At 39.3% G+C, this 12497-nt stretch overlaps 1 protein-coding gene across 1 annotated transcript; it reads left to right on the forward strand.

Annotated features, from left to right (window-relative positions):
• The first annotated feature begins 6709 nt into the window (after positions 1-6709).
• LOC143864383 (uncharacterized) lies at positions 6710-9616 on the forward strand. Its single transcript, XM_077375313.1, has 2 exons — positions 6710-6920; positions 7576-9616. The coding sequence occupies exons 1-2, from the start codon at positions 6758-6760 to the stop codon at positions 9366-9368; spliced, it is 1956 nt and encodes a 651-aa protein (XP_077231428.1). The 5' UTR covers positions 6710-6757; the 3' UTR covers positions 9369-9616.
• The last annotated feature ends 2881 nt before the right edge of the window (positions 9617-12497 follow it).

A 12497-nucleotide genomic window follows, 5' to 3' on the forward strand; every position in this document is an offset into this window, starting at 1 on the left:
GCTTAAAATACAGTGGGGGCCACATTATTTGGGTGATCCAAACCATTCATTTTTAAGGCCCTTACATAGATAGGGTGTCCACAAAAAATCAGATCCATAGGATCATCCTAACCATTCGAACTGTGGAGGCAAAAGATGGACTAATTTGTGAAGGTTTAAAGACATCCATTTTACCTCCACAAATCGTAGGGTTGGGATGATCCTATGGATCTGATTTTTTGTAGACACCCTATCTATGTGAGGGCCTTTAAAATGGATGGCTTGGATCACCCAAACAATGTGGGCCCCCACTGTATTTTAGGCTAGTGTGTAGAGAACTCTCTACACATATGTGTAGGAACCGTTTTCTCATATATATATATATATATATATATATATATATATATATATATATATATATATATATATATATATATGGGGAGTATGTTGGCGCACCATTTTTTTTAGTGCGCTTAAGTGGTTATAACTCCTCCCGTTCGTTTAAATGTTTGGGTCCCACATAAGCGAACCAATTTGAGGCGTTATAACAACTTAAAATACAAAGATTATCAGGAGCTTATACTATATACATAAAATACAAAGAGAATATGGCATCTATACTTCCCATGCTATCAAGGAATGATTTACTGCAATCACTTGGAAGCAAATCTCCCTGTCGACCCAAACTGAAATGGGTTTGTTTTCATCTCTCGTCTACTTCCTTTCTTCTACTCATTTTTGGAGAAAAAAAATCTCTCTAACAAATTTTTCTTTTGAAAATCTTGAGTGAAATAATATCATTATGGTTTGTTCATAGGAATGCATTTCCCCCTGATTTATCAATCTACTCAAGGCAACCAACCAATTAGGATTAACTGATCTCCAGCTATATAAATTTTACTGAAGATTTTAGCTAATTATTTTATTTTGTTTCTTTCTTTCTTTCTTTCTTTTGTAGGGTGATTTTTGTGTTTAGATGGTGTACCCATTGCAGAAGTTTGAGTGGTTAAAAATAGATGATGCTTTGACATTATAACCCATGCCTAGCTTTGTTGTAAAACCATAAGCCTGGCTAACACACTTTTCCAAATGACTTGATTGTCATTGACAGTGAAGCATCTTCTGAGGAAGTAATATCAGACGATCAAAGTGGTAGGCGTTAGTTGTTAGCAGAAGCTTTTTGCTTATCTCTAACTAGCACTTTGCATCTCATAAAGTTGTAAGCAGTTCTGTTTTGTTTGTTCCTTAGCAATTATATTATAAATATAGATGTTTATAATTCTGACAACGGTGATGTTTCTTCCCAATAGCTTTCCTCTATTGATTTCCTTTCTCTACATGAGAGTGTTTCTTTATATGTAGTTCAGATAAAAAGTTTGTTTTAGCCACCCCTTCCTTTGCAAGTTTGTCCACATCTGAGCAAAAATGCCATAAGTTCAAGAAAAAATACTATAGGTATTACATGCATGCTTTTTTGAACCGATTTACTACTCTCTCCTCTTAATTTCTCTGTCTTCATTTTTTTTCCTTCTAAATCTCCTTGGCATTTTCTTAGCAGCGATTTTATGTTCTCCCTATTCCTCTGTGATTCTTTTTACCTAATTTTATTTCCATTGATTGAACCTTTTCATGTTGCACTTTTTGGTTTCAAACACCTGTGCATCGCACGGGTTGTCCCACTAGTTGTATATATGAAGGAATTTGTATTTTTTAAGCAAGGTTTCATGTCATCCTAATGTACGCTTATTATTCTATCAATAAATTTCACGATTTAACTTATTTTACCATTGTTTGGCCAATTTTATTAGGGAAATGATAAATGCGCTCCTTTCCATTACTTGACACACACATCTGCATTGTATCTATGACTGCGAAGTCGCTGATCATCACATGGGAAGGAATGAAGGGACCTGATTGACATCGTACAGTGCAGCTGGGTGTCCCAAGTTATGAAAATGGGCGCATTTATCATTTCCATTTTATTATAGATGGACATAAGATCCCGTTGAACGATAAATTTTACTATCAAATGATCATTTTTTTTATTATCGAAGATCGTAAAATCTAAGAACCCGTCAAATGGTGTGTTACCCTTTCAAAAAGTATAAAATCTTATGAAAAGGCAATTTTACCGCCCTAGCAGACTAGTTTTTAGTTCGAAGATGGTATTGAATATTGAGATTGTTTCACGTCTGCGACTATAAGTGTATAGTCTGAGATCAGTTCATTCACTTTTTTTATAAATGGCTGAGATTAGTCTAACTTAAAAACATGTTTTTTAATCTCAGTCCTTCACAAAATATGATATGTGACTTACATTTCAATATACTAGTCTACTGAAATATCCTTAAGCACAAATTTGGAATGAAAATAAATAAATAATAGTTGTAGGAACCTTATTTTGTTCCTGCTTGACCTAACAAGACCTAACAAGTTCACTCCAAGGTTGTGTGTTTCAATGATGATTTTTTTTTTTTTTTCTTTTAAATGTAATGAAATATCTCTTAACCCATTTTTAAAGGGAAATGATAAATTCGCACCCCTTTAAACGTTAAAAAGCGTTAAATTCTACCACATACCCTCCTTTAAAGGGGTGTGAATTATCCTACATGGTAGGCTACAAGGGTGCGAATTTATCATTGCCTTTTTTAGAAGCTTTCCTAAGTTTATAGTGTAACATCGAGCTAGAAAGCAATTTTGGTTGACCCATATTTGAAACTTCTTCACACCATTTTAAATTACCCTTTAAACCCTTTTAAATGGTCCTTTAGATAATTATTCCCCAAAGCAATCCAAAGTCATCAAATATTTAATTCTAAAGTTCTTTTCCAAAAATCAGTCTTTCTATTAAAGTTTAAATCATACTACTATACATTCTTTTCTTAGTAGTAGCTATAAAGCTCTACAAAGAAATCCCATTTAATTTTACACCAGGGCTCTATTTCTTTCGATTGTAAAATGGGTGTAAAAAAAATTTGTAGAAATTTGTAGACAAATTTTAAATGATAAAATGAGCGTAAAATTTGTTTTACACCTATTTTACCACGAAACGAAGCCTAGATAACTAGCATATATAGAGACCCATGTGGATGGAAAACTAGACAAAACCCAACATTTAGGGTACGTTTGGCTACCATGAATGTTTTTCGTGATAAATGGGTGTCTCCAAGTGGAGATGAGGTGAAGTGGCTAAAAAATAAAAAAATAAAAAAATAAAAAACAGGAAACTAGTGTCTCCAAGTGATGAGAAGTGGCTAAAAATCAGGAACCAACACAAATTATGATAGACTTTTTCATCACTTTTAGCCACTTCTTGGGCTCATCTGAATCGTGCCCTCTCAAATCTCTCTCCTTCTCCCACTACCCTACCCGAGCCAGACATGGATGGAGGCTGAAAAAATCGCCCCTTTAATTAAAGCTACCCTTCTGCCCCATAAATGGACCCGTTTGCCCATTAATTTTCCCCTTTTGAATATGGAAGTGAATTACTTGCTCAAGGGGTTGCCCTCAAAATCTTTTGAAAGAAGGAAATCTATACAAACGCCCAACCCTCCTCTACTCTCATTGGAAGAAGGGATCTCAAATTCCTTGCAACAAATCAAAAAGTTCCAAAACCATCAACTAAGGCCATGCTTGGAGGCCGTGAAATTTTTTTCCATTGAATATTAGCTTACAAAGTGTTACGAGAAGAGGCGGAGCCAAGGGAGGCGAGGGGGGCAATTGCCCCCCACGCCCACCCCCACTCCGCCACACACACACACTCACAAAATAAAATTGGGAGCCCTTTCTTCATAGGTTTAATGATGGATTTTGGTAATCTCTCTCTCTCTCTCTCTCTCTCTCTCTCTCTCTCTCTCTCTGTGTGTGTGTGTGTGTGGAATATTTGCCCTCCCCTGTAGTCCACGGTTTTTAAGTAATGTAAGGCCCATACCATAGGATGATCCAAACTGTCCACTTGATGGACCACAATGTAAATATGTTGTGCCCCAAAAATCATTTCCATAGGATGATACGAACCAAATAATTTATACAGGTTTCCATAATATGAAGTTCCTCTATAGTTCGAAGGCTAAAATCATTCTATGGAAATGATTTTATTGCACAAAATATTAATGTTGTGGCCCATCAAATGGGATGCCGCTTGGATCATCCTATGGTGTGGGCCGTACGGTACTGTTTGAAAAATATTGGAGTATCTGGGCAATACCATATAAAAACTCCTCTTGTACATGTGAAGTCTAGTATTTTTAAAAGAGAGTACGCGCAAGAAATAGGCCGATTTTGCAGCTTTTTGTTCAATTTCTCGTGGAGTCAAATTCTCATCATTTTGAGTCAAGGGGATAGCGCCCTGCCTCTCCGTTGGTACTTGTGGATTCAGAGGCACAAGAAGAGTGTACATTTGTAGGGCCACAAAGTAAATAGGTTGCACCCTGTAAATCATCTCCATAGGATGATCGTAACCCTCCAAGGTTTGGATTAGAGGCTGGGTTTGCATCTATAGAGGTTTCTACAACGGGTAATCCTGTTTCTATTACACAATGTAGCTCATTTACATTGTGGCCCAACAAATGAACAGTTTGGATCATCCTATGAAGTGGGCCCACAGTACTTTTGAAAAACATGGAGTGTAAAATGGTGGGCCCTAACATGCTATAACAACCATTCTTTGCCGCATCTATAGCAAACTCCTGGCTCCGTCCCTTGTTGAGAGAGGGCGAGGGTGAGAAGGGATGAGAGAGGAAATGAAGTGAAGTGACAAATAAGGGAAAACAAAACTCCGTACCTCACTCATGCCCTCTTAATTCACTTCATCTTCCACGCTCTTTTCTCATCTCTCACCGCTTGATAAGCGAGTATTCCATGGAAAAAGTTTATATGGTTGCCCAATATGGCCTAAGTGAATCTTTTTTGTTGAAATCGTGCAAGAATATTTCCGTTGGAGATCCTTGCCATTCTTGCCATTGCAGCCTTGTTGCTATTTATGGATGATTGTATGATTCTATGGGATTAAATTGGAAATGAATATTGGCAAGATTGTGCATTCCTTCTCTTTATATATTGTTGATGGGTGTCTGTAGCTTCTCTATGAATGAAATACAGAAACGATATCTCTTACCGTGGAGTAGGCAATTTCCGAACCACGTAAAACTCTTGTCCCATTTGATCTTCTGTGAGTTTTCATGGTATCAGAGCCAAAGGTCTCGAGTTCAAACCTCCCGGATAGCAAAAATCCACATGCGATGGTCAGCCCAAAGTGGGACCACATGTGCCACATGTTTGCTAAGTGGGCCACACATGCAGGGGAGTGTTAAAGTATAAAAGATAAAATAACGCCTTTCTCCAACAGCTTAAGCTTTTGGAGAAGTTGGTTAGTTAATATTTTTGTCTTTTTTTGGACTAAAATAACACGATTCCAAACACTTGAAAATGATTTTTAATGCCTAGGCTTGAACTTGAGGCCTGGGTCAGATTCTCGCTTCTGAAATGACAATTATGTCCCCTCGATTCCATCCTTTTTTTTTTATAACCAAACACTGGAATCGGACAAATTTTGAATCAGATCCCAATTCCATCACCTCATTCCGGCAATCCAAACGCATTGAGTCAGTAATCCACTTCTAGGTCAATGTAGCCAACGGAGGCGGTGGACAGATTGGGCAGATGTGGAGCTTTTATAGGTCTGAATTTATCAGCGCCCTTTTAGGCCGGACACTGTTATCCTTTTATACATACAGAGAGTTTTATGAGGCTTTATTTAACATTGTAAGTACGTTTGTACCTCTTGTTTTTGAGGTTGTTTCACTTTCAAAAAAAAGTGCAAGGGCTGAGATTAAAAACATGTTTTTCTTGTGAAGTTAGTCTTGCCCCTTCACAAAAAAGTGAAGGGCTGATTTGTGGGCAGCGCAATAAGAAACAACTAAGGTGAAGTTCTGTCGCCCAGAAACTGTGTCAGCAAAACTCTTGCATCATAGATTAGTGGTTTAATTAGTCAACAATGATGAGATAAGCATTGGATTTACCTAGAACTTACCTCGTAGAATAATAGTAACTGGTAAGTAGTGTTTGGTTGTCAACCTCCTACAGTAGTAGTAGTAGTAGTAGGGGTATCCCCCGGCATTACACGCACGCTTCCCTTTTAACCTGATTTGACATAAAGTTGCCCACTTTTCACCTCAAATCAGGTTAAAAGAAGAGCGTGCATGTAATGCAAGGGGAGTGAAAATATCATCTCCCTAAACTAATCCCAACTTAACCCATTTCCGAAACTCACCAACCCAAAAATCATGAGACTTTTGCTGAAATTTTAGTTAAGTGTGTAGGGGAAAGAGTTTCACAGCTCCCCCGTGGGCACTTTATACTAACACATTCTTCACCAAAAAAACCCACATCCTCTTCAAATTTCTACCATTTCTTTTGGTGCAAACTCTTCAATAATTCATGCAAGTTTTGCTTCTTTAGCCCAAAGCAGCTTGGGGGAGTTGATATTTAGAGGCAGAATTTATGAGTGGAAGTAGTAGGTGTACTAAAGTGGAGAAAAAACAGAGAATATGCAGCTGGAAATTTGCAGCATTGAATGAAAATAATGGAGTTTGATAGGAAAAATCACTCTCATTAGCCTTTAATGGGACCTTGTAGCATGTGAGGCTTTTAAGAGCTGTGTCGGCGAGTCTTTTGTGATCTTTATTTATATGGGTCAAGGACATTTCAATCCTTAATCCTACTAGAAGCTAATTAATTGTTCTTCTTCGTCTTTTTTGGGTTGGGTTCCTGCTTAGTAATGCAGGTTCTCCGGGCCATTTTGGCCATATTTCCGCTGCTTTTGGTGGGTTTTTGTTGTGATAGTGCTGAACTGAAGAATGAAAAGTCTGTGGTTGTGGTGGGTGTTGGAGAATGCAAGGACTGTGTAGAGAGGAATATCAAGAAAAGCAATGCCTTTTCAGGTATGAAGTGACTCTTTTTTGTAGGTTTTTTTTTTTGTTTTAATGGTGATGGGTTTTGCTTGTTATACACAAATTCACTGAAAGCTTGTTGGGTTTTGTTTTTTAGCTCCAAATTCATCAAAAGCTTGTTGGGTTTTGCTATTTAGCCACAGATTCACCGAAAGCTTCTTGGGTTTTACCGTTTTTCTTTTTCTTGGCAGAAGAACTCGTGTGTGTTTTCGTATGGGTTTTATATTAGGGAGTGATATTTCCACCCCTTTTGTTTCTCTTATTCCTGAAAATCTGGAGGCATTAATTTTCAGGAAGAAATTTTTTTATGAATTGTACAAAAATTGTACTTTCTGACAAAAATTACCACTATCTTTTGATAAAATGATAAACATATCCCCACTATCTGTCCTAGTTCAAGAATAGCATAAACACGTCCTCTTTCACTCAGTAAAACAAGAAAACCTACTAGAGAGTCTCACTTCTAGTCAAACTACATTCACTCATCAAGGTATGGGAAGTGAAACATGATTCCTTTGACTTGATGTGTGTATGTATGCTTCTATATATGTAAGCTTGCATAGCTATGCCACTACATTTTCTCTTCTCTTAAATGTAAGAATAGAACAGCTTGATTATACATGGATTGCTTAATTTTTTCGAACAGGGCTCCTCGTCACAATTGATTGCAAGGTTGCCAATGGGAATTTCAAGACGAGAGGCTCCGGTGAACTAGACGATGATGGAAAATTCCACGTTAAACTTCCAAACGAGATTGTCGACAACGAAGGAAAGCTCATTGAACAATGCTATGCACAGCTCCATAGTGCCTCGCACAATCCTTGTGCAGCTCAAAATGGACTAGAAACCTCCAAGTTAGTCCTCAAATCCAAGGCCAACCAGAAGCACACATTCGGCATAGCCGGAAAATTAGAATTCACGTCGGAAACGTGCACTTCAAAATTCCTTTGGCCTCACTCGAAACTCCCTCCATTGCACAAACTACCTTCATTCCCAAAGATTTTCCCATGGCACAAGCATTTGCCCAAAGTCCCTCTTCCACCCTTCAAATCATTCCATTTCCCTCCAAAAGTCCCATTCTATAAGCCCCCACCAACTCCTATCTACCCAAAGCCTCTTCCACCTCCAATTCCGTTCTACAAGCCCAAACCACCCCTAGTTCCGATCTACAAGCCCAAACCCCCACCTGTTCCAATCTACAAGCCCAAACCCCCACCAGTCCCAATCTACAAGCCTAAACCATCCCCAGTTCCAATCTACAAGCCCAAACCACCAGTTCCAATCTACAAGCCTAAACCACCCCCAGTTCCAATCTACAAGCCCAAACCACCAGTTCCAATCTACAAGCCTAAACCACCCCCAGTTCCAATCTACAAGCCCAAACCACCAGTTCCAATATACAAGCCTAAACCACCCCCAGTTCCAATCTACAAGCCCAAACCACCAGTTCCAATCTACAAGCCCAAACCACCAGTTCCAATCTACAAGCCCAAACCCCCACCAGTTCCTATCTACAAGCCCAAACCCCCACCAGTTCCAATCTACAAGCCCAAACCCCCACCAGTCCCAATCTACAAGCCTAAACCACCCCCAGTTCCAATCTACAAGCCCAAACCACCAGTTCCAATCTACAAGCCTAAACCACCCCCAGTTCCAATCTACAAGCCCAAACCACCAGTTCCAATATACAAGCCTAAACCACCCCCAGTTCCAATCTACAAGCCCAAACCACCAGTTCCAATCTACAAGCCCAAACCCCCACCAGTTCCAATCTACAAGCCCAAACCCCCACCAGTCCCAATCTACAAGCCTAAACCACCCCCAGTTCCAATCTACAAGCCCAAACCACCAGTTCCAATCTACAAGCCTAAACCACCCCCAGTTCCAATCTACAAGCCCAAACCACCAGTTCCAATATACAAGCCTAAACCACCCCCAGTTCCAATCTACAAGCCCAAACCACCAGTTCCAATCTACAAGCCTAAACTACCCCCAATTCCAATCTACAAGCCCAAACCACCGGTTCCAATCTACAAACTCAAACCACCCCAAGTTCCAATCTACAAGCCCCCACCAGTTCCAATCTACAAGCCCAAACCACAAATCTACAAAAAACCATGTCCTCCAATCTATATAAAACCACTACCTCCTCTACCTAAGCTTCCTCCTATCTCCATAAAGCCTCTTCCCCCATTGCCTAAACTTCCCCCATTCCCCCATAAGCCTCTTCCTCCACTGCCGAAGCTCCCCTCATTCCCTCATAAGCCTCTTCCTCCACTACCTAAGCTTCCTCCATTGCCTAAGCTTCCCCCTTTCCCCAAAAAGCCTCTCCCTCCTTTCCATTATTGGCCTCATCTTCCACCCTTTTCAGCCCATCCTTTCTACAAACCAAAGTATCCAATCTCTCCTCCGAGCAAAGAGGCAACCCAAAATCCCTAAGAACACTAAAATTCCTTGGTGACATCCTCCATTATCTATCCTTAGGCTCTATTTTGTTTTCCTTTCTCTCCTTTTGTTGATATTTCTATCTTCTTACTTTTCTTTGTCTCCTTGTTAGGTTTGTAGTGTCATAAAGCGTGTGAGTGGGAGTGAATTATTTCACTTGTAATAGATGTTTGTGGTCTTGTACTATTTGAGTGGTTGTGGTGTACACAGCATAATGCAAGTATTTCTTTCTTGTTTTTGTGCATGCAATTGAACAAAACCAGAAAGCTTCAGTAGTTGTGTATGGTGTAAAGTGTAAACAACAGCTGTGTTTGTACATCTTTCAGAATTGAGTTGGAACGGATATCTTCAAAGAGAGTTCGTATATAAAAGACAAAACAAGGGATGAAGAGAACTAAATACAGATCATGTATATAGGGGTGCAACTGGGACATGAAGTGACCTAAATACATATGATGTATGTAGGGGTGCAACTAGGGCCATTAAACTTCACTCTCCGGTTGAGGAGGTTCAGCCCGGGGCGGAGCCAGTAATTTGCTCGAGGAGAGACGTAGAATGGTTGTTATAGCCATGGTTTTAAATTTCAACCGAAATCAGTGGAGACCAACTCCGAAATCGATAAAAACCGAAACGGTCATTTATTTTGACCGAAATTTCAGTTTTTCCGAAATTTGACCCAAAAAATCTTTTTTTTTTAATATTAATTTAATATTTTTAATATTAATTTAATATTTCACCGAAATTTCAAATTTTCAGGGTCCTAAACCAGTACCGAAACCAAAATTTTAAATCTTGGTTATAGTATGTTGGGGCCGGCCATTTTACACTTCATGTTTTGATAGGTGGGGCCCACCATCTCCCTCAACCCACACAAAAGGTAGAACCCATAATTTACACCTCATATATATTTTAATGTAGTTAGACCCACTATTTACACCGCATGTTACGATGAGTGGGCCCACTATTTTACACCATGCTCAATGATGCTAGCGCTTGATAAATTCCAATCCCCCTAAAAAGTGAATCTCTTTATGCTTTGAAAATCCTGATAAGTCCTGAGATTTTATATGCTGTGCGCGTGAAGTCAAGTATTTTTCAAAAAGTTCGGGATAATCCAAAGCATTCATTTGGTTGGCCACAATGTAAATAGGTTGCACCTGGTAATTCATCTCCATAGGATGATCCTAACCCTCAGATCTAGAGTTGGATTGCCCATTATAGAGACCTTTCTAGACCGGAGGGTTATGATCATCCTATTGAGATGAATTACGCGGTGCAGCCTATTTACTTTACGGACCAACAAATGGATTGTTTGGATCATCCTATGAAGTGGGCCCATAGTACTTTTTGAAAAATATTGGGCTTCAAGTGCATGCATTTAAAATCTCATAATTACAGAAGGGAAATGTTATCAGCACTACTATATTTTGATGAGGGCACTCCTCACACTTTATTAAAAGTACGGTATGGCCCGCACCATAGGATGATCCAAACCGTCCATTAGATGGGCCACATCCTAAATAGGTTGTGTGTCAAAAGTCACTTCCATAGGTTGATCCTAACCCTCCGATCTGAATGTTAGAGGGTTCATCCGAACCCTCTATAGATCGGAGGGTTAGGGTCAACCTAAGGAAATAATTTTTGGGGCACAACCTATTTAGGTTGTGGCCCATCTAATGGACGGTTTAGATCATCCTATGGTGCAGCTCATACCGTACTTTTAAGTTTTAATAAAGTGAGAGTGCCCTCATCAAAATACAGCAGTGCTGATAACATTTCCCTTACCTAATCTCATTTATCTATGAGTCTTTGCCTCTCGGAGAAATTTTTTTACCGAACTCCCCCGAGGGCGCAATATCAATTCCATGGTCCGATATTTTCACACCCTATGTTCGAAATTTCCACCCCCTGCCATTGCGCATGAGGTCATGCGCAACGTTGCACAGCTTTGTTGAGGGAGGGGGGGGGGGGGGGGGTGTTGAAGCTTGTGAGCTGTAACCACTATTCCATTTGAGAGAGAGAGAGAGATATATATATATATATATATATTAGAATAGAGTTCCTAGGGTGTCACCTCATATAGCTTATATGAGGTGGCGCTTAAAAACATAAGGGGCCCACTTTGTTTGAATGATCCAAAGCATTCATTTGATAGGCCCTCACATAGATAGGGTGTGCCCAAAAAATCAACTTCATAGGATCATCCTAACCCTTCCATTTGTGGAAGTTGAAATGGATGGGTATAAACCTTCATAAATCTGCCCATTTTTAACCTCCATAAATGGAAGGGTTAGGATGATCTTATGGACCTGATTTTTTGTAGGCACCATATCCATATAGGGGCCTTTCAAATGAGTGGTTTGGATCGCCCCAAAAATGTGGGCCCCTCATGTTTTGTGAGCGCCACCTCATATAAGCTATATGAGGTGACACCTTAGGAACTCTATTCTCTCTCTCTCTCTCTATATATATATATATATATATATATATATGGTGTTAAAAATCGATAAAAAATCACAAATTTCATCTCCTTCCCTATCCAAAAACATAGAGGTATAAAACAGCGGACCACCCATTGTGCACATGAGGTGTAAAAAAATTCCATAGAAAACCCCAGAAAGTGTAGTAAGTTTGTAATTCTCCTTGAAAATAAGAAAAGTTCACAGTAAATAAAAATTTTCCATGAAAAGAAAAAATGACGGCAAAGTATATATTTCTCGAGGAATGCTAAATTGAAGGCACCCTTGCAAAAACAACGGCAAGGACGCCCCCATTGGATCCCCCTGTGTACATGTCCCTCGTGGGAAAATCCTAAGCATTCAATTAGAAATCTAGATATGAACAGTTTCAAGTAAAAAAATGTGCAGAAAAAACACAAATTCAAGTCTACCAATCCAACGGTTAAGATTGGCCCATCATCTCCATAGGAAGATCCTAGCCCTCCGATTTGTGAAGGTTTAATATTGACAGTACATTAAAGAAACCACCACCGATCAGAGGCATAGGATCATCCTATGGAGAAGATTTTTTGGATCCACTCTATCTACATCAGGGCCCAATAAATGAATGGTTTGGATCACCCAAACAACATGGGCCCTACTGTATTATTAGGCTGCATGTGCA

This window comes from Tasmannia lanceolata, unplaced genomic scaffold (genome assembly GCF_043159265.1).
Source record: "Tasmannia lanceolata isolate RefF3 unplaced genomic scaffold, GAP_Taslan_0.1 ptg000048l, whole genome shotgun sequence".
Classification (NCBI taxonomy): Eukaryota; Viridiplantae; Streptophyta; class Magnoliopsida; order Canellales; family Winteraceae; genus Tasmannia; species Tasmannia lanceolata.

Coding starts and splice junctions, on each gene's coding strand:
- LOC143864383 (XM_077375313.1), top strand. CDS start 6,758: ATGCAGGTTCTCCGGGCCATTTTGGCCATATTTCCGCTGCTTTTGGTG. Junction 6,921..7,575: donor GAAAAGCAATGCCTTTTCAG/GTATGAAGTGAC, acceptor TTTTTCGAACAG/GGCTCCTCGTCACAATTGAT.